Consider the following 23,246-nt stretch of genomic DNA (forward strand, 5'->3'; position numbering starts at 1 on the left):
ATCCACCCCAACACACTCCAGCACCCCAGATTCTCTGCCCAAAATCTCTTCTCTTTATCACCATTTTAGTACTTACGTGTGCCTAATTGCTTAGTCATGTCCAACTCGTTGCCACCCTTTGGACTGTAGGGTTCCAGGCTCTTCAGTCCATGGGATTCTCCAGGCAAGAATACTGGAGTGGGTTGCCATTTCCTTCTCCAGGGGATCTTCCTGACCCAGGAATCAAATCCTTATCTCCTGTGTGTCCTGCATTGCAGGCGGATTCCTTACTCACTGAGCCATCAGGGAAGCCCCTCTTAATACTTAAATGCATAATTTATTTACTGTTGATATGGGTTTTGATCTGTCTCCCCTGCCAGAATGTCAGCTCAGCAGGGATCTTTGTATTGCTCATAGCAGTATCCCCATCACCAGAACAGTGCCTGTCACACAGTAGGTGCTCAAGAAATTGTCACTGAACAAATGAATGAATGAATGAATCACTGTGTAATAGTGTTGAGTAAAGAGGTGAGGACCTCCCCAATAGACTGAAGATGCACAGGGACCCTTAATGTGAGGGGAAGGGGGACCCCCTCCGACTGAGGAGAATGAAGACCCCCCTCTCTGGGGGAGACTGAGGACACCCCTAGAAACCAGACATGAAAGAGAAGGGTGAAAACTCCATCCAGGTGGGCTGGTGGGATGTAAAGTTGTTGCTTTTTAGTCACTAAGTTGCGTCCGACTCTTTGTGACCCCATGGACTGTAGCCCACTAGGCTCCTCTGTCCATAGGATTTCTCAAGCAAGAATATTGGAGTGGGTTGCCATGCCCTCCTCCAGGGAAACTTCCCAACCTAGGTATCGGACCCACATCTGTTGCATCTCCTGCATTGGCAGGTGGATTCTCTACCATCGTGCCACCCAGGAAGCCAGGATATTAGCCCCTAGACAGCTGAAGTGCATATGAAAGGAACAATTTCAGTGAATCCAGACTCTTGCATCTTCCTGTACTTAAGTGAAGTGAAGTGAAGTGAAATCGCTCAGTCGTGTCCGACTCTTTGCAACCCCATGGACTGTAGCCTACCAGGCTTCTCTGTCCATGGGATTTTCCAGGCAATAGTACTGGAGTGGATTGCCATTCCCGTACTTAGAAAGGCACTAAATTCCTTAACTTGGGCTATCTGGTTTTCCTCCTGTATTTCTTTCTTTTTTTTTGGCTGTCCCTTGCAGCATGTGGGATCCTACTTCCCTGACCAGGGATGGATGGAACCCATACCCCCTACACTGGGAGTGTGGAGTCTCAACCCCTGGACCACCAGAGACCCTGGTTTTCTTTAATTAACATCATCTTTTGATGTTCAGACTACCTGCCCTTTGTTGCAAAACTTTTATATAACCTGGCTCCTCCCCTCGCCTCCTCGGAGCAGTTCTCTCAGGGTTACTTGAGATGCTGCCTCCTGGGCTTGAAGTCCTAAAAATTTCCACCAAATAAAACATAACTCTCAACTTCTAAGTTGTGAGTATTTTTTACATTGACAGAGGGGTGATGAAGGGCAGTTGCTGTCTACCCTGGGGGATGGGGATACCCAAGGGCCAGAAAAAGCCAAGAGAGGAGAAACACTCCTCAACCCTCAGTCTTTTCCAGGCAGAGGGTGAAGTACAGGGCTTAGGAATCATCCAGAAATGGGAGTTCGGATCCCTTCCCTCACTTGTTAAAATTTTTTTTTAACCTGATGCAAAGAGCCAACTCATTGGAAAGACCCTGATGCTGGAAAATATTGAGGGTAATAGGAGAAGGGAGTGGCGGGGAACAGATGGTTGGATAGCATCATCGGCTCAGTGGACATGAAATTGAGCAAACTCTGGAAGACCGAAGAACAGGGAAGCCTGGTGTGCTGCAGTCCACGGGGTCACAAAGAGTTGGGCACGACTTAGTGACAGAACAACAAAGTAGTTGCTTTACCTCACCATGCTAGTTACCACTGTACAGCAAAATGAGTCAGCTGTACATATACATATGTGCGCGTGCAAGCTAAGTCGCTTGAGTTGTGTCTGACTCTTAGCGACCCCATGGACTGTAGCCTGCCAGCCTCCTCTGTCCAGGGGATTCTCCAGGAAGAATACTGGAGTGGGTTGCCATTCCCTTCTCCAGGGGATCTTCCGGACCCAGGGATCAAACCCAGGTCTCCTGGGTTTCCTGCATTGGCAGGCGGCTTCTTTACCACCAGCGCAGCCTGGGAAGCCCATGCACATACATATATCTCCTCTTTTTTTGGATTTCCTTCCAATTTAGGTCACCACAGAGCCCTGAGTGCTTGCTGTGTGACTTTAAACAAAGGGCACAATCTCTCTGAGCCTGTTTTCTCTTTGGTAAAATGGGAGGCAATGTACCCCTACTCTCACCCATGCAAGCTTAATCCAGGGGTGAAAGCTCTGGTACGTAGTAGGTCCACAATAGAAAATGATGATTACTGTGGTCCTCTGGGATCTTGTCAGGTTTCAGCCACACAGTCAAAGAGGGGAAAAGTACAGGATGCAGATGTAGAAGAAGATTCACCGCATGGGGTCTAGGGTGGAGGGAGAGGTGAGAGGGGAATGGATCTTCACCAGCTCTGGAATTTTAAAAATTACCCTTTAGTGAGATAGAAACTCAGAGAGGTTAGGCATCAGGCCCAAGGACACACAGCCTGTCAGCACCGGATTTACATTTTTTTTAGTCTCTGACCAGGAATCGAGGAAGTCTTTTCCAGAAATAAAGTGAAGAGTCCAGAAAGGTGTCTGAATTGACCTGCCAGGGGAACCCTCCCTGACAGGCTCCCTGTTTACTGTGGAATTGATGGGCAATTGGGGAGGGATGTCAACCCTTAGTCCAGGCAACCAGCCCTCCTTGGGGTGGGAGCAAAAGCCCGCTCCATTTACACGGCCCTGGGCATCTGACTCTGAGGAAGCCTCGGGGTCAAAAGCAGTTAAACAGCCTCTGTTTGTGGTGACATGCTCTGGGGACAGCTCAGGGGGACACGCCCCATCAGAGGTGGTGGAATTGTCTGGTACAAACCCGCCCACCATTCAGGCCATTGTGTGGGTGCCTTTCAGTGGCGTCCAACCGCAAAGCTTTTCCAGGGCCCAGAGCTGTCCTGGGTGACTCAGGGCTGGGGGCTGGGGCACCCTCTCCACCTGTTCCAGGAGCTGCAGAGAGTGAGGCTTGAGTTGGGGAGGGACTAGGAGGTGGCCCACCCACCCTGGGTGGCTTCCAGCCTGCTAGTGTCTGTGGCCTGAGCCCCTGAGAATGGGGGAAAAAGGATGCCCTCACCCTCACTCCCCTTCAGGCTCTAGAAGCTTCTGTTTTGCAGCCAAGCATTAAGGACAGTCCTTTCTCCTGGGAGGAGTAAATTAACAGATATTTAAGCACCTGGCACAGTGCAGGAGATGTGGGTTTGATTCCTGGGTTGGGAAGATCCCCTGAAGAAGGAAATGGCAAACCACTCTGGTATTCTTGTCTGGTAAATCCCATGGATTTACCAGTGGGGCCTGGTAGGCTATAGTCCATGGGGTCATAAAAGAATCAGACACGACTTAGTGATTAACAAACAACAACAGTGTGGATGGCAGTTTTCAGGTTATTTTGCACACCAGAGGACTTCCCTGGTGGCTCAGACAATAAAGAATCTGCCTACAATGCAGGAGACCTGGGTTCAATCCCTGGGTTGGGAAGTTCCCCTGGAGAAGGGAATGGCAACCCACTCCAGTATCCTTGCCTGGAGAATTTGGACACCAGAGTGGTTTGGCTGGAGAGCCTTAATTTCCTACCCAAGGGGTAAAACTGTGCGGGGGTCTGGAAGCCCTAGAGTGACACATGGAGAGTCTTGGACCTTCTTTTGGTAGAGAAGAGAGCCTGGTTCCTCTCCCCAGCACCAAGCTGGAGTCCCACCTCTTCCTGAGGCCAGTGGGCTTTCTCTGGTTAGCCAGGCCCAAGCTGACCTCCGAAATGACTAATAGACCTGTGAGGTCCTCCTTGGGGTCCAAGAACACACCTTCCTTAACCCTCACAAGCTGCCTTTCTGCTTCCACCCGTCCCCTCAGTATCCCCTGATCATGCAGCCCAAATTTGCTCACATCACATCAAAGGACCCAAATACACCTTGCAGCTTCCTGTCTCCTGGCCTTTGCCCCCTCGGTTCTCCCTGCCAGGAGTGTCCTTTTCCTTCTTCCACTGACCTCGTCTGTAGAAATTCCAGCCAATCCAATACTGCCCTGCAGTTTTGGGGAAACTGCCCCTTCTCTGTACCCCTAAGGTGGCAAAGCTCTTGCTCAACTTTGTACCAAGAGAGACTGGGCACCCCTCTGTCTTGCCCACCAGCCTGGAGTTCCTGCAAGCCTGGGGCTGTGACTTGCTCATTTCCTATCTGAGAGCTGAGCACAGGTACTGAAATCAGAGGTGTCAATAAAACAACAAAAAAACAAAAAAATTGGAACTTCCCTGGCTGCCCAGTGCTTAAGACTCCAGGTTCCCAATGCAGGGGGCACGGGTTCGATCCCTGATCGGGGAACTAAGATTCCCAAACACTATGTGGCTCTGTCAGAAAATATAAAATAAAATAAAACTCATCATAAAAAAGAAACCAAAACCCAGATGGATAACCAATAAGGACCTACTGTACAGCACATGGAACTCTACTCTATATTCTGTGATAACCTTTATGAGAAAAATCTAAAAAAAGAAGGAATATATGTACATAAATTACTGAATCAGTTTGCTATACACCTGACACTAACACAACATTGCAAATCAACTATCTGCTTAGTCATTGAATCGTGTCTGACTTTTTGGGACCCCATGGACTGCAGCCAACCAGGCTCCTCTGTCCACGGGGATTCTCCAGGCAAGAATACTGAAGTGGGTTGCCATGCCCTCCTCCAGGGGATCTTCCCAATCCAGGGACTGAACCCAGGTCTCCCACATTGCAGGCAGATTCTTCGCCATCTGAGCCACCAGGGAAGCCTATAAATCAACTATACTCCAATTAAAAAAAAAAAAAAAAAAGCCCTAGGAAATGAACGTGTCAGTGAGCCAGTGAAAGGAGGAATACTTGACCATCTCTAGTCCTGCAATATTTTATTCCCACTGTAGCCATTCTGTGATGTCTCCTCCAGTCAGCGTGGAAAACCAGCCCGACCTGGCTGACTGTGATGGAGGCCTTTGCCAAAGAAAGCAGAAGCCCTCCGGACTGCCCCCGAGGGGGCTCGGGAAGCCTGAGGCACCTGTCACATCTGTCCCTCTCTCCTCCAGGTATGTATCTGCCTCCTCCACTGACCCCAACCCAGCCCGGCTTACCTGGCCAGCAGGTGAGGAAGAGGCTCACGGTCAGAGCCACCAGGTGCCCTCGCCGATGGCGCCCTGGGCGTGCAGGGTCTTTCCTGCCCATGCTCCTGCCCACCCTCCTGCCCACCTGCCTGGGCAGTGCTCCTCACACCCCGAACGAGCCCCAGTGACTGAACCCAGCCCAGCCCGGCCGGGCTCCTGGGAGGGTGGTGAGGACACGCCTTGCTGAACTTCCCAAGAGGGGCAGGGCTTGCCCTAGGGGGAAGTAGTGGTTCTGTGGCTGGCAAAGGTCAGCTGGCTTTATTCAGAGCCCTGGTGATGACTAATGCCTGCAGACTGATACTGATACTGTGCAGGGCCCTGTGGGGCTCCTGGGCGCAAGCCCTTTCTGTGTCCCACACCTCCATTTCTTTGATTATAGGAAACAAACCTTCATTCAGCCTTTAAGACCTTCCCTGAGTTCCAAGGGGCAGATTCAAGCAGTTGTTAATTAGCGAAGGGATGGAGTGTAAGACCAGGGAGAAACTAACAGTCAAGAGCAGCCTTGGGGCAAGGTCCTGATTCCCCATCAATGGATACACAGAACATCTTTGAGCTCTTTTGCAGAAACTGAAAGCCTCTCCAGGTGGGAGAAGTTAATGATTAATAATGGTATGCTGCCCACAAGCATGTAGACCCCAAACCATTGAACTTGAAGGTTGATGATGCTGAGTCCTACTTACCTCACCACTGACCCCTCAGAAGAATATCCACAAGCTGATCATGCCCTCTTTGAACAATTACTATAAAACCTCTCACTCCTGGTGGCTCAGCAATAAAGAATCCACCAGCCAATGCTGGAGATGCGCGCTCCATCTCTGGGTCATGAAGATCCCCTCGAGAAGGGCATGGCAACCCACTCCAGTATTCTTGCCTGGAGAATTCCATGGACAGAGGAGTCTGGGTGGCTATAGTCCATGGGGTTGCAAAACGTCAGACACAACTGACTAACACACAGCACAATCTTTCCCAAGAGAAAACACGTGGTTTTGAGGGCATGTGCCTGCTGTGTCCCCCTTTGCTTGGCAAAGCAATACAAATTTCCTTTTCTACTTCACCTGGAATTCGTCTCTGATATTTGATTCAGCACTAGTGTACAGAGAAGCTGAGATTTTGGCATCAATACCCTCTGTGAAGAGGGGCACATGGGACCTCCACACACCAGACGAAACCTGGCTCCTGAAAAGCCTGCTGCCAGACCAAGAGATGCCCTGAAGTGGCCATCTGGCTGGGCTTAAAGGCAAACAGAGGTCTGGGCATAGATCTGCCCTAATCTTTCAAGGCCCCTGGTTTTACCTGGCTGACAACTTCCTGCTCAGGAGCTGGCACTACCAGACTGAGCCGGGTGGACCCTCTCCGGGGGAGGCACGGCTGGCTCAAATGGTTTTGGAATGTGCGGGAGTGGACGGGAGATTGCATTCCCATGTGAGAACTCTCTGGCTGCTGGGGGAGTGGAGGGCTGGACTTGGAGTACCCTTGGGGAGACCTGCAGAACTGCCCTCTGCCACCCCTGGACCCCTCTAGGACCCACATGGCCAGCATGGAGGATGTAGCTAAGCCATTCAGCAGCCCCCAGGGGCAGAGAAGGCCAGGAGGGGCTGGGCTTGAAGGTTACTTATCACCCCAAGCCTGGATTGTTATAACAGCTGCCCCTTAAAAACTGCCTCTCCCCCACCATCTGCCAAACACAGACTGTGCCAGGATGATCCTCTGTAGGTACATGATCCTCAGTGGCCCCCATGTGCCTGCCTCATCCAGAGGCTCAGGAGATCCCCATCCTCCTTCCTGGTACACCCCTCAAGCCTCTCACAGCCAGACAGGTGGGTTTATCTTCTCATCCAGGGGATGACATAGGAAGGCACCTAGTGTGAAGGTGACAGGCAGGGGCTACCCCACAAAACCTCACATCTCTCCTGCATCTGGTTGCTGTTGTTATTTAGATGCCCCGGTACCCAGAGCCAAACTCCATGGATCTGTAGCCAAGGCGAGCTTATCAGAACACTCCCACACCCAGCTCCTTCATGCTCAATGCAACTTCCTGCTAACCTGTTCTCCTCCCTTCTTGCCCTGATGATCTCAGTTCACCCATTCTCAGCTCAGACACACTCTGAGCCCTGAATACCCTTCAGGCATGCAGCCTGGCCAAGATGCACAAGCGATCAAGATGGGCTGACAGAAGCACTGTAGTGGCCCAGTGGCTAAGATTCCGAGCTCCCAATGCAGGGGGCCCAAGTTAGAGATCTCCGGTCAAGGAACTAGATCCCACATGCCGCAACTAAGACCTGACACAGTCAAATAAATAAATAACTGAGAAGTCAGTTGGAGATATCAGTCCCAGACTGGGAAGGGGCAGAGGATCAAGGAAGGCTTCCTGGAGGAGGTGCCATGTACACCAAGTCCTCAAGCTGGAGCCAGCTGGGCCAGGGTAGTTGGGGAGTGGAGAAAGGAGTGTTCTGGGGAGAAGACACAGCAATAGCAAAGACTGGAGGCAGCAGGAAGCCGGAAGTGAAGTCCGGCTTTTGTCCAAATCCTCTCCCTTGGTTGTCTGCCTGGGCACCCCCTCCCTTCCTTAAGAAAACAATCACAGAGAAACAGAGGCCAAGCCAGAGAGTCCAGTGGGAGATTACAGGGTTCGGTTCCCCCTGCCTCACAGCGGGGAAAATTTGGTACCAGAAAAACACCAGGACCAACAAGATCTGTGACAGAGGAGGACCAGACCCCAGACCTCGAGATTCTTCAAACTCTTCCTGATTTAGCAAATTATTTATTTATTTATTTTTGGCTGTGCTGGGTCTTCATTGCTCTGTGCCAGCTTTCTGTAGTTGCGGCAAGTGGGGTCTACTTTTCATTGCAGCGTGCCAGCTTCTCATTGCTGTGGCTTTTCTTGCTGTGGAGCAGTGGCTCTAGACACTCGGGTTTCAGTATTTGTGGTGCCTGGGCTTCGTTGCTCTGAGGCATGTGGACTCTTCCTGGACCAGGAATCAAACCCACGTCCCGTGCACTAGCAGGTGGATTCTCATCCACTGCACCTGCAGGGAAGTCCTGTTCAAACGATTTAAATCTTCTGTCTCTCCAGAACACGACAACAAGCACTTCCGAGCACCATGTGGGAGTCCTCAGGGTCCTGGAGCTGCCCTGCTCTTGAAGGGGTGCACAAGGGTTTATAGGTTTAGGTTCACGGTGGGTAATCACAACTTTACTGTTTACTGAATACCTACTACATGCTGGGCATGGCTTCCAGTCGTCATCGAGACCCTGAAGCTAGGTGTCACTCCCACAGCAGTTCCCGAAAGTGGTTGCTACTCATTGGCCCCATTGCAGAGATGAGAATGCTGAGGCTTAGGGATTTGCCCCAAATCATGCATCTAGCACACCACAAAGCTAGGGCTTGAACTCTGTTTTGATGAAGAACAGTGCTCCTCACCTAAGGGCTATTCCCCTCCCCCCACTCTCCACTCCCTCCACTCCCTCCCCTCTCCTCCCCACTTTCAAGGTAGCTCAGTGGTAAAGAAACTGCCTGCCAATGCAGGAGACGCGGATTCCATCCTTGGGTCAGGAAGATCCTCTGGAGAAGAAAATGACAACGTACTCCAGGATTCTTGCTTGGGAAATCCTATGGACAGAGGAGCCTGTCGGGCTACAGTCAAAGGGGTCGCAAAGAGACCAACACAACTGAGTGACTGAACAACAATAAATAGTCGTTTTTGGTTGTCACGAGGAAAAGAGGCGCTGCTACTGGCATCTAGTGGATGGAAAACACAAATGTTGGTTAATAGCCTATAGTGTGCACTGGACAATAAATTATCCAACCCCAAATGTCAACAGTGACACTGATTAAAAAACAACAGAACCAAAGCAGAAAGCAAAAAAGCCTGATCTAAAGCCACACTGTTGTCCAGTGGAACTTTCTGGATAATGTTCATTTTCTATTTGTTGGACAACAGGGTCATTCACCAGGAGCCACACGTGGCCACTGAGCACTTGAAATGTGGCTAATGTGACTGAGGAACTCAGTTTTTAATTTTGTTCAATCTGAATCAAAAACAATAATCTTCAGTTCAGTTATCAGAAAATTTATGAGTAGGTTGGAACAGCACAAATGCTTGCATTTTTCTTTTTTTTAATTTATTTTATTGAAATATAGTTGATTTACAATGTCTTGTTAATGTACTGTACAGTAAAGTGATTCAGATATATAGATAGTTAGATACACATATGTATACATAGAGAGCAGTAAACACATATATAGAGAGGTATACAAGGACTGTATGGGTATGGTCCATGGAATTCTCTAGGTCAGAATACTGGAGTGGGTAGCCGTTCCCTTCTTAAGGGGATCTTCCCAACCCAGGGATCAAACCGAAGTCTCCCACACTGCAGGTGGATTCTTTACCAAGCTGAGCCACAAGGGAAACCCAGGTATACATACACACATATATGTGTATATTCATATACATATATATATATATAAATGTATATTCAGATACATATATATGTATATTCAGATACATATATATATATATGTATATTCAGATATACATTCTTTTTAGTGTTCCTTTCCATTATGGTTTATCCCAAGATACTGAATATAGTTCCCTATGCCATACAGCAGGAATTTGTTGTTTATCCATTCTATATACAATATAACAGTTTGTATCTGCTAATCCCAATCTCCCAGTGCACCCCTCCCCCACCCCTTCCCCTTGAGAACTACAAGTCTGTTTTCTATGTCTGTGTGTCTGTTTCTGTTTTGTAGACAAATTCATTTGTGTCATATTTTAGATTCCACATGTTTTAGATTCCATAAGTGATTCATAGTATTTGTCTTTCTTTTTGATTTATTTCACTTAGTATGGTAATCTCTAGGTCAATCCATGTTGCTGCAAATTGCATTATTTCATCCTTTTTATGGGTGAGTAGTATTCCACTGTATATATGTACCACACCTTGATCCATTCAGCTGTTGATGGATCACTAAACTGTCTCCCCTAAGTTAGTGGTCCCTGCACTTGTGACAAGGATGGAGTGGGATCCATATTCCCCTCTCTGCCCCTGGTGATGTTTAACTATGTCAGCAGGACCACTTGGGAATGGGGAAAGATGACGGCAGGTCTCTGGATGCTCTTCTCTCCCAGGTCTGCCTGCCTCTCTGTGAGCACGCACTGCAACTGTGGAGCCCAGGTGCTCTGGAGTCCATGTGCCACAAGTAAAATTGGTGCATCACAACAAAAGATCTCACACGATGCCACAAAGATCCTGTGTGCCGCAACTAAGAGTCAACACAGCCAAATAAATAAATAATTTTTTTAAAGTTCTATAACTCACACAAGACTGTGCAGTGATGCAGTTTGAGTTTCCATTCATAATATGTTTAAGAACACGCAAGACTAACAGATGGGGATGGAAGTCAACGATGTTCTGAGGATGGAGACACTGTTTGGAAAAGGAGCATGAAGGAAACTTCTAGAGCAGCAGTTCTTAATCTAGGGCAATTATGCCCCCCAGGGGACATTTGGCACTGTCTGGGGGACATTCTGGGCTGTCCAAACTAAGACGCATTCTCAAAGAAGACATACAGATGGTCAACAGGTACATAAAGGTGCTGAACATCACTAATTATCAGGAAAGTGCAAATCAAAACCATAAGGAGATGTCACCTCAACCTCTTATGATGGCTGTTATTGAAAAGACAAGAGATAGTTCATAGCAGTGCTGTTCACAGTAGCCAAGGCATGGAAACAACCTAAACAACCATCAACAGAGGGACGGATAGAGAAGATGCGGTTCATGAATGCAGTGGAATACTACTGAGCCATAAAAAAGAATGAAATAATGCCATTTGCAACAACATGGATAGACCTAGAGATTATACTAAGTGAAGTAAGCTAGACAAAGACAAATATTATATGCTATCCTTTTTATGTGGAATCTAAAAAAAATTACAAATGCACTTACACACAAAACAGAAAGAGACTCACAGAAAACAAACTTATGGCTATCAAAGCGGAAAGGAAGAGGGGCAGGGATAAATTAGGAGGTTGGTATTAATGTATACACACTACTATATATAACACAGATAACTAACAAAGATCTACTGTTTAGCTCTGGGAACTATACTCAGCATTTTGTAATAACCTATAAGGGAAATAACCTACAAGGAAAAAATAGTTTCCCTGATAGCTCAGACTGTAAAGAATCTATCTCTGAGGCAGGAGACCGGGGTTCGATCCCTGGATGGGGAAGATCCCCTGGAGAAGGAAATGGCAACCCATTCCAGTATTCTTGCCTGGAAAATCCCATGGACAGAGGAGCCTGGCAGGCTACAGTCCATGGGGTCACAAAGAGTCAGACTCGACTGAGCAACTTTCATAAGGGAAAATAATCTGAAAAAGAATACAAATATATATATATGAATCACTGTTCTGTATAACTGAAACTAACATGATATTGTAAAATGATTATATTTTGATAAAAGATAAAGAGTTTAGCACCTTAAGATAATCATATATATAATATATATATACATGCATACACACACATATATATGTATATATCAGATCAGATCAGATCAGTCGCTCAGTCGTGTCTGACTCTTTGCGACCCCATGAATCGCAGCACGCCTGCTATAAAAAAGAAAAGAGATAAAAAATGCTAGTGTGAATGTGGAGAAAATGGAATCCTCATGCACTGTCAGTGAGAATGTAAATTGGTGCATTAAAATATTTAATTTAAAATATTAAAAATACTTAATTTAAAATATTTAAAATAGAACTACCATAGAATCCAGCAATCTCACTTATGGGTATTTATCCAAAGGAAACAAAATCACTATCTCAGAGAAATATCTACACCTCCACTTTCATTGCACCATTATTCACAATAGCCAAGACAGGGAAACAACTGAAGTGTCCATCAATGGACGAATGGATTTAAAAAAGCATCACACACACAGTGGAGTATCATTCAGTCATAAACAGGGGAAATCTTGTCATTTGTGACACCATGGATGCACCTGAAGGGTATCATGTTAAATGAAATGTCAGGCAGAGAGAGACAAGCACTGTATGATCTCACGTGAAATCTAAGCAAACCATATTCAATAATACAGAGAACAGGACTTCCCTTGTGGTCCAGTGGTTAAGACTCTGCCCTTCCACTGCAAGGGACATGGGTTCCATCCCTAGTCGGGGAAGTTCCCCATGCTGTGTGGTGTGGTCAAAAACAACAACAACAACAAACAACTGAAATAAAACCAAGCAAAAAAAAAAATAGAGAATAGATTGGTGGTTGTAAGAGATGGGGAATGCGGTGTGAAGGAAATGGGTGAACATAGTCAAAAGGTGCAAACATCCAAGAAACAAAGGACAAGTGAGAAGCGATGCGTGGGTGGTGACTGGGGTCAAGGTTAACACCCTGCAATGCACAAGAGAGCCCCTCCCAACAAAGAAACGTCCTGCTCCAAATGTCAGTGCAGTAGAGACTGAGAAACCATGTCTTTGCAGAAAGGAATGTTCTATACCTTGTGCGGGGCGAAGGTTATACGTAAGTAAAAACTCATTGAGTCATGCACTTATGACCAGGGCATTGTGCACTTTACAGGGTAGCTGTTATACCTCAACAAAAAGTCTTTTTTAGGGACTTCCCTGGTGCTTCAGTGGTTGACACTTAGCCTTCTTATTCAGGGGGGTGTGGGTTCGATACCTGGTAGGGGAGCTAACAGCCCACATGCCTCAAGGCAAAAAAACCCAAAATATTAAGAAAAAGACAAATAATAATGCAACAAATTCAATAAAGACTTTTTAAAAAGTTTTTTTAACTTTAAAATTTAATTTTTATTTTCTATTGGAGTACAGTTGATCTGGGCTTCCCAGGTGGCACTAGTGGTAAAGAACCCACCTGCCAATGCAGGAGATGTAAGAGACCTGGGTTCGATCCCTGGGCTGGGAAGATCCCCTGGAGGAGGGCATGGCAATCCACTCCAGTATTCTTGCCTGGAAAATCCCGGGATCAGAGGAGCCTGGTGGGCTACAGTCCATAGGGTTGCAAAGATTTGGACAGGATTGAAGGCATTTAGCACACATGCGCAATTGATTGACAATGTTGTGTTAGTTTCAAGTGTACAGCAAAGTGATTCAGTTATACATACACACATACCTATTCTTTCAGGATTTGAAATAGCTCAGCTGGAATTCCATCACCTCCACTAACTTTGTTCATAGTGATGCTTTCTAAGGCCCACTTGACTTCACGTTCCAGGATGTCTGGCTCTAGGTGAGTGATCACACCATCGTGATTATCTTGGTCATGAAGCTCTTTTTTTGTACAGTTCTTCTGTGTATTCTTGCCACCTCTTCTTAATATCTTCTGCTTCTATTAGGTCCATACCATTTCTGTCCTTTATCGAGCCCATCTTTGCATGAAATGTTCCCTTGGTATCTCTAGTCTTTCGCATTCTGTTGTTTTCCTCTATTTCTTTGCATTGATTGCTGAGGAAGGCTTTCATATCTCTTCTTGCTATTCTTTGGAACTCTGCATTCAGATGCTTATATCTTTCCTTTTCTCCTTTGCTTTTTGCTTCTCTTCTTTACTCAGCTATTTGTAAGGCTTCCCCAGACAGCCATTTTTCTTTTTTGCATTTCTTTTCCATGGGGATGGTCTTGATCCCTGTCTCCTGTACAATGTCACAAACCTCAGTCCATAATTCATCAGACACTCTATCTATCAGATCTAGTCCCTTAAATCTATTTCTCATTTCCACTGTATAATCATAAGGGATTTGATTTAGGCTGATGATGCTGTGAAAGTGCTGCACTCAATATGCCAGCAAATTTGGAAAACTCAGCAGTGGCCACAGGACTGGAAAAGGGTCAGTTTTCATTCCAATCCCAAAGAAAGGCAATGCCAAACAATGCCCAAACTACCACACAATTGCACTCATCTCACATGCTGGTAAAGTAATGCTCAAAATTCTCCAAGCCAGGCTTCAGCAATACATGAACCATGAACTTCCAGATGTTCAAGCTGGTTTTAGAAAAGGCAGAGAGACCAAAGATCAAATTGCCAACATCTGCTGGATCATGGAAAAAGCAAGAGAGTTGCAGAAAAACATGTATTTCTGCTTTATTGACTATGCCAAAGCCTTTGACTGTGTGGATCACAATAAACTGTGGAAAATTCTGAAAGAGATGGGAATACCAGATAATCTGCCCTGCCTCTTGAGAAACCTATATGCAGGTCAGGAAGCAACAGTTAGAACTGGACATGGAACAACAGACTGGTTCCAAATAGGAAAAGGAGTATGTCAAGGCTGTATATTGTCACCCTGCTCATTTAACTTATATGCAGAGTATATCATGAGACACGCTGGGCTGGAAGAAACACAAGCTGGAATCAAGATGGCCGGGAGAAATATCAATAACCTCAGATATGCAGATGACCCCACCCTTATGGCAGAAAGTGAAGAGGAACTAAAAAGCCTCTTGATGAAAGTGAAAGAGGAGAGTGAAAAAGTTGGCTTAAAGCTCAACATTCAGAAAACGAAGATCATGGCATCTGGTCCCATCACTTCATGGGAAATAGATGGGGAAACAGTGAAACAGTGTCAGACTTTATTTTTTGGGGCTCGAAAATCACTGCAGATGGTGACTGCAGCCATGAAATTAAAAGACGCTTACTCCTTGGAAGGAAAGTTATGACCAACCTAGATAGCATATTCAAAAGCAGAGACATTACTTTGCCAACAAAGGTCTGTATAATCAAGGCTATGGTTTTTCCAGTGGTCATGTATGTATGTGAGAGTTGGACTGTGAAGAAAGCTGAGCACCGAAGAATTGATGCTTTTGAACTGTGATGTTGGAGAAGACTCTTGAGAGTCCCTTAGACTGCAAGGAGATCCAACCAGTCCATTCTGAAGGAGATCAGCCCTGGGTGTTCTTTGGAAGGAATGATGCTAAAGCTAAAATTCCAATACTTTGGCCACCTCACGCGAAGAGTTGACTCATTGGAAAAGACTCTGATGCTGGGAGGGATTGGGGGCAAGAGGAAAAGGGGACGACAGAGGATGAGATGGCTGGATGGCATCACTGACTCGATGGACGTGAGTCTGAATGAACTCCAGGAGTTGGTGATGGACAGGGAGGCCTGGCGTGCTGCAGTTCATGGGGTCTCAAAGAGTCAGACACGACAGAGCGACTGAACTGAACTGAGGATACCTATTCTTTTTCAGATTCTTTTCCCTTATATGGTTATTATAGAATATAATGGAGTTCCCTGTTCTATGCAGTAGGGTCTTGTTGATTATCTATTTTATGTATAGTAGCCTGTATACATTAACCCAAATTTCTAATTTATCCCTCCCCACTTTTCCCCTCTGGTAAGTTTGTTTTTGAAATCTGAGTCTGTTTCCGCTTAGCAAATAAGTTCATTTGTATCATTATTTTTTAGATTCCCCATATAAGTGATATCACATAATATTTAAAATATTTTATATGCAATTGGCAGAGGGCAATGTTGAACCAAAGCCTGTCTGAATAATATTGGGTTGGCCAAAACGATAGTTCTGGTTTTTCCATTAATACCTGAACAAACTTTTTGGCCAACCCACAGTTTTTCACCTGAACAGCAGTCACATGTTGCTCATCGACTCCCTGCTTGCCTTCCTCATCAAATTCCTCATCAAACCTCCACAGCCCTCAGGTCTGACTTCAACCATCTCTTAAGCCTTTTTCCGCCCCGCTCTTCTCTCCACCCTCTCTCTCTCTCTCTCTGATCTACCACACTGGTTTCCTTGCTGGGAGTTGCACATGTGAAAGCTGTGCAACCTCAGGGCCTTTGCACATGCTCTTTCACCTGCCTGACTCTCTACATAACTGGCACCTGCCCATCCCTTTAGCCCCCACGGAGATATCACCTCCCCAGAGAGGTTTACTAGTCACCATCCCTGCCCCCCACACCCAACTGTTCTGCCTTATCCATCACTTGCCATCTCATCCTCCTCTTTTTTCTCCCCGCCCCATTCCCGGGATTCCCTGAGGGCTCAGACAGTAAAGAATCGGCCTGCAATGTAGGAGACCTGGGTTCAATCCCTGGGTCGGGAAGATCCCCTGGAGGAGGAAATGGCTACCCATTCTGGTATTCTTGCCTGGAGTATTTCATGGACAGAAGAGCCTGGCAGGCTACAGTCCATGGGGTCACAAAGAGTGGGACAGGCTGAAGAACTATCACATCACCCCCACTCCAATTTTCTAAACTATATTATCCATTTGTTTGCTTGTCTATTGTCTCCATTTGCTCCTGGTGGGCAGGGCTGAGTCTACCTTAGATATGGCTGTATCCACCCCGCTAAACCCTGGGTGGGACAAAATAAGCCCTCAAATATTCGTTGAATAAAAAAATAAAGTCCTAGGATTTCCTCAGTGGACTTGAGAAGGAAACTCTGTTCTATTTACTGTTTGAGGGCCTAGTAGCCTAGAAATCAGCCTTCTAGGGATGCCCCACGTGGAACCCAGTTCTGGACCACCCTTCACTTCCATCCTCAGAATATTCTATGTTATTCTTTTTTTACTATTATTATTTTTTAATTTTTTTTGGCTGTGCTGCCACAGCATGCAAGGGCTCTTAGTTCAGTTCCCCAGCAAGGGATCGAACCTACACTCCTCGCAGTGGAAGCATAGAGTCTTAATCACTGGACCGCCAGGGAATCACCCACCCCTTCTACCTCATTCTTGCCTCTCTGCCCCCAGCCCCACCTGAGTTCAAGCCTTCGTCATCTCTGACTTTTTGAAATTTGGCCTCTTTACTCATGCTCTTCCTCCAGCTCCACTCACCCTGTTCCCCTCCACCCAGCCGACAGAATGACTTTCCAAAAATGCAAAATGGCCCATGCCCCACCCCTGGGCTGAATTCTTCAGTGGCTTCTCACTGCCCTCAAGTCCAACCTCTCCAGCCTGGCCCTTAAGGCTACTTCTGATCTGGGGCCAGCCCCCCACACCCACCACCCCATTCCCCTCCCTCCGCCCCTCTGCATCCACTTGAGCACTGTTTCCCCATGAACCAGTGCTTTAGTCATGCTCAGAGCATCCACCCACCCACTACCCCAGCATTTGGCTTGATCGCTCCCCTTCAAGCCTCTGCCCTGACTGTTCCTCTGCCAGGACTCCCCTCCCCACTTTCACCTGATACTTTCCTTCAAAGGCTTTGTTTATAGGTCCTGTGATTCATGAAGGGCTCCTCCCACCTCTCCCCCACCTCCGCCTCTCCTCAATGTTTAGCTCCTCTCCTGGTTATCAGAGATTCCTCCCTGAAAGAGCTTGACCCCATGAGCACACATCTATGTTTGTATCTCTGACAGTCCCAAGATCAGTGAATACTACAAAGGGTATCTGACACACAGAGTGTGCAAAAAAATAAAAATAAAATAAAGGAATTTGCTGACTGATTCATTCATTTACTTACCTATCACCAGGCACCAAGCACTGGACATAAATAAAGAGATGAATGAAACAGATCCACTGCACCTCCTCTGTGTTTTCTGTACCTCTCTGGTGCTTCGTTCCCTTCCCCCCACCCTTTTAAAGACATTTAGTATTATTATTTTATTTTTTGGCATAAGGGATCTTAGGTACCCAACCAGAGATTTTGAATAGGCGCCCCCCTACAGTGGAAGGGAGGAATCAACCACTGGGCCACCATCCACGTGCCTGCTGAATTGCTTAGTCGTGTCCCACTCTTTGCGACCCCATAGACTGTAGCCCACCAGGCTCCTCTGTACATGGGATTCTCCAGGCGAGAACACTGGAGAGGGTTGCCCTCCTCCAGGGGATCTTCCCAACCCAGGGATTGAACCGAAGTCTCTTACGTCTCCTGCATTGGCAGGCAGTTTCTTTACCACTAGGTCCACTTGGGAAGCCCATTGATGTTTAGAATCAGATAATCCCTTGCTGTGGCAGGGGGCTGTCCTGTGGGGGTGTTTGTAGGGTGTTTGTAGGTTTGTAGGGTGTTTAGCAGCATCCTTGATCCTTACCTACAAAATGCCAGCAGCCCCTCCCCAGTACTGACAGTCAAAATGGCTCCGGATATCACCAGCTGTGCTCTAGGGGCAAAGTGAAAGTGAAAGTTGCTCAGTTGTGTCCAACTCTTTGTGACCCCATGGACTATAGAGTCTGTGGAATTCTCCAGGCCAGAATACTGGAGTGAATAGCCTTTCCCTTCTCCAAGGGATCTTCCCAATCCAGGGATCAAACCCAGGTCTCCCATATTGCAGTCAGATTCTTTACCAGTTGAGCCACCATGGAAGCCCTAGGGGGTAAAATCACTCCTAATGGAGAACCTAATTGATTTATAGTCATATCAAAGAATCTCGTCCGAAGACAAAATCCAGTTATGAGGAAGAAAAGTAATTCCAAGTCCAGCCCAGTGGTTACAGCTTAGAGTTCACATAAAAATTCACTGAGTGATACACTTAGGATTTGTGGATTTTACTGAGCATAAATTATACTGCCATAAGAAGAATAACGGAGAAGGCAATGGCACCCCACTCCAGTACTCTTGCCTGGAAAATCCCTTGGACAGAGGAGCCTGGAAGGCTGCAGTCCATGGGGTTGCTAAGAGTCAGACACAACTGAGCGTCTTCACTTTCACTTTCACTTTTCACTTTCATGCATTGGAGAAGGAAATGGCAACCCACTCCACTGTTCTTGCCTGGAGAATCCCAGGGAAAGGGGAGCCTGGTGGGCTGCCATCTATGGGGTCGCACAGAGTTGGACACGACTGAAGCAACTTAGCAGCAGCAGCAGCAAGAAGAATAAAAGAGAGGATAATGTGCTGTATCTCTGGGATGAGGCTGGTGATATTTTATAGCTCAATAGAAATTCGGGTTATACCAATGTATGTATTTGTTCAAAGTTGGCAAATTACACCTGAAGAAGGTGAAAGTGAAGTCACTCAGTCGTGTCCGACTCTTTGCGACCCTGTGGACTGTGCCCATAGGATTTTCCAGGCAAGAGTACTGGAATGGGTTGCCATTTCCTTCTCCAGGGGATCTTCCTGACCCAGTGATCGAACCCCGGTCTCCCACATTGTAGGCAGATGCTTTACCATCTGAGCCACCACACCTGAGATCTATGCATTTCACTAAATGTAAATTAGATCTCAAAAGATAAAAATCTACACACAAATACTGAGCTTTAGTTAATACTCCACATGGTGAACTACTTGGAGGGTACTGATAATTCAACTTCTTTGGGATGCATCAAAATTAGGATGGTTAGATAAGATGGATAGAGGGATGAAGGAATGAATGGATGGATGGATGCTGGATAGATGGATGGATGGATAGATGGACAGATAGACAGATGTGTGATAAAGCAAGTATGCCAAAATGTGAAAGTAGAAACCAGTTGGTAGGTATATGAGAGTTCAAAGCAGGATTCTTTCAACTTTACTGTATGCTTGAAGTTTTCCAAAATAAGCTGTTGGAAAACAGTGCCTTGGGCTATGTATGATTTTGTGCATAAGTTTTCATTCCTTAAATAAGGAAAATATAATAGCCTCTATGGCTATAGGTTCAGATCCACCTCTGACCAACCTGTGCCCTTTCTTCCTCTGAACCTGCTTTCTCTCCCAACTAGGGGTCGTGATTTATTGAGGCAGGGTTACGGGCATAAGCCCTGGAGTCAGACACATGGGGTTCACATCAGGACTTTACCACATCAAAAGTAAGTAGCCTTGGACAACGGCCTCACACTCTGTGCATCTCAAACTGGACAATGGCATTTGCAGCAACATGAATGGAGTTAGAGGTTGTCATACTAAGTGAAGTAAGCCAGAGAAAGACAAATAAATGATCTTTCTTATATCTAAATCTATAAAGAATCTAAAAAGAAGGATTCAAATTAGCTTATTTACAAAACAGGTAGAGACTCACAGACATAGAAAACAAACTTACAGAGAGTAGCACTGACATATATATGCTGCCATGTAAAGCAGACAGTGGGAAGCTTCTGCATAGCACAGCAGGCTCAGCTTAGTGTTCTGTGATGATCGAAAGGGGTGGGATGGGAAGGGTGGGAGGGAGGCTCAAGAAGGGGGGATATATGTATACATACGGCTGTTTCACAATGTTGTACAACTGAAATTAGCACAACCTTGTAAAGCAGCTATACTCCAGTAATAAAATAAAATTACAAAAAAAGAAAACAAGCTATGGTTATCTAAGAGGAAAGGGGGGAGGGGTAAAATAGGAGGTTGGGATTAACATATACACATTACTATATATAAAATGGGCTTCCTAGGCGGCACAGTGGTAAAGAATCTGCCTGCAAATGCAAGAGATGTAAGAGACTTGAGTTCGATTCCTGGGTTGGGCAGATTCCTGGAAGGAGTAAATGGCAACCCATTCCAGTATTCTCGCCTGGAGAATCCCCATGGACAGAGGAGCCTGGCGGGCTACAGTCCATGGGGCAGCAAAGAGTTGGACACGACTGAGCTACTGAGCATGAACACATATGTAAAATAGATAACCAACAAGGACCTACTGTATAGCATAGGGAACTACAGTCAATATAGTAACCGATATTATATTTGTAATCACCTATAAGTGATGGACACGGAGGCTTGGCGTGCTGCGATTCATGGGGTCGCCAAGAGTCAGACACGACTGAGTGACTGAATTGAACTGACTGATAAGGGAAAAATGTAAAAAAGAATTATATAACTGAATCACTGTGATGTACATCTGAAACCAAGACAACATTGTAAAAAAACTATAAGTCAATTAAAAAAAAATGAATCAAGGGGTGAGGGAAAACACTGGGCAATAGCTGTACCTCTGTATTTCACAGCACTGCCAATGGGGCTGAATGAGAAACCTGGTATGTGTGCAGCAAAAGAGGTGGCAGTGAGCACACTAACCTGGGAGTGTGGGTGAGACACCTCACTGCCATCCACCTGGGGGAGACCTTGAGAGACCTTAGAAAAGTAGAAGAGGATGGCAGGGAAGGGCAAAGCCAAGGGAATATTTTCTTGTAATTATTTACAATAAATAAATAATAAAATCTATTCATTCTCATTCCCCCTGGTGATGCAGCCTGAGAAATAGAGATTCCAAAGGCACATTTGCTCTTCTTCACTTGCAGATCTTGAAAGCAGGATTAAGATGCCTTCCAGGGACTTCCCTGGTGGTCCAGTGGTTATGACTCCATGCTTCCCCTGCAATGGGCATGAGTTCCATCCCTAGTCAGGGAACTAAGATCCCGATTGTCATGGGATAAGGTAAAAAAAAAAAGACACCTTCTAGGACTTGCCATGGAGTCTCCAGCCCTCAGCTTAAGGGTTTATTTTACTAAGTCCCTCTACCCATATTTCCTGAATTGTGTGAAAGTGGAGGCAAAGAAGATTGAGGTTTCAAGTGTGGGTGACTCTGAGGGCATAATCCTCATGTTTATGGGTTAAATTGTGTCCTCCCCCCAAAAAAAGATATTAAAGTCCTCACCCGCCAGTGCCTGTGCATGGAACCTTATTTGGAATACGATCTTTCCAGATGATCAAGTTAAAATGAGATCATAAGGGTAATCTCTAATCCAATATGACTGTGTCCTTATAAAAGGGGGAAACTTGGATACAGGTAGACATGCACAGGGAGAAGACACGTGAAGATGAAGGCAGAGGTCAGAGTGATGTATCTGTGAGACAAACAATGCCAGAAATTACCAGCAGGGACTTCTCTGGTGGTCAAGGGGTTAAGAATCCACCTGTTAATGCAGGAGATACAGGCTCCATCCCTGGTCTGGGAATATCCCACGTGCCGTGGGGCAACTAAGCCCGTGTGCCACAACTACTGAGCCCATGTGCTGCAAGTACTGAAGCCTGCAAGTAGAGCCCGTGCTCTGCAACAAGAGAAGCCACCGCAGTGAGGAGAAGCCGGTGTACCACAACTAGAGAGTCACAGCTAGAGAAAACCCCAGGCAGCAGGGAAGACCCAGCGTAGCCAAAAAAAAAAAAAAAATAAACATAAATAAATTTAAAAACAAGCTTTCCAGCAAACCACCATGATCTAGGAGAGAGGAATGGACCAAACTCTGCGCTAAAGCCATCAAATGAAGCCAACCCTGACAACACGTTGATCATGGACTTTCATCCTCCAGAACTCAGAGATAATCCATTTCTGTTGTCGAAGCCACTCAGCTTGTGATGTTCTATTACAGCAGCCCTAGGAAACAGATACACCTGTATCCAGTAACAAGGAAGCCAGCCCTGGGGCAGGAGGATAAAGGGGCAATGAGTCAGATCAAGCTGACCAGGTGTTTCCAGGGGCTGCTGCATGACAAGTACTGTGCCAGGTATGAGGATGTAGTTGTGTGCAAGGGTCACAGCCTCTGCCTGGAGGGAGCTTTAGAGTGACCCAAAGGTTGGGAAGATATTCTAGAGGAGGAAACGCCAACCCACTCCAGTATTCTTATCTGGAAAATTCCATGGACAGCGGAGCCTGGTGGGCGACAGTCCATGGGGTTGCAAAAGAGTCAGACACGACTGAGTGCATACACACACACACACACACACACACACACACACAAGGAGCCAAGCAGTAAGGAATAGTCCACAGCCACTGTGACTGCAGATGATTTACAAGGTGGGGATTTAATCTAATCTGGGAAGTTGGGGAAATGGGGTTGGGGAGGGTGGTATGGAGACATGAAGTGTGAGTAATACCAGAGGAGCATTTAGACAGATGGGACAGCATGCCCCAAATCCAGAGATTAGAGTGAGCTGGGGCAGAAATTTGGGGAATGATAACCAGAGAGAACCTGGAGAGACAAGTGGTGGGACCAGAAGACAGTGGACACAGATGTGGCTGGCAAAATCATGCCCTCCCAAAGATGTCCATGCTTTCATCCCCAGCATGTGCAAATGGG

General features: G+C 46.3%; 1 protein-coding gene across 9 annotated transcripts in view; it reads right to left on the reverse strand.

The window, feature by feature from the left end:
• Positions 1-5,517, reverse strand: part of MUC16 (mucin 16, cell surface associated) — a 118,725-nt gene extending 113,208 nt beyond the window's left edge. For 3 of the 9 annotated variants that reach the window (XM_070792757.1, XM_070792755.1, XM_070792753.1), the window contains exon 1: positions 5,311-5,508. In XM_070792757.1, the coding sequence (XP_070648858.1) occupies positions 5,311-5,401 (91 nt within the window). In that variant the 5' untranslated portion in view covers positions 5,402-5,508. Of the gene's footprint in view, positions 1-5,310 lie in introns of all 9 variants that reach the window. The other 6 variants (XM_070792754.1, XM_070792756.1, XR_011567512.1 and 3 more) reach the window with 5 other exon arrangements.
• Between the last annotated feature and the right edge of the window lie 17,729 nt (positions 5,518-23,246).

The sequence above is a fragment of the Bos indicus genome, chromosome 7 (assembly GCF_029378745.1).
Source record: "Bos indicus isolate NIAB-ARS_2022 breed Sahiwal x Tharparkar chromosome 7, NIAB-ARS_B.indTharparkar_mat_pri_1.0, whole genome shotgun sequence".
NCBI lineage: Eukaryota > Metazoa > Chordata > Mammalia > Artiodactyla > Bovidae > Bos > Bos indicus.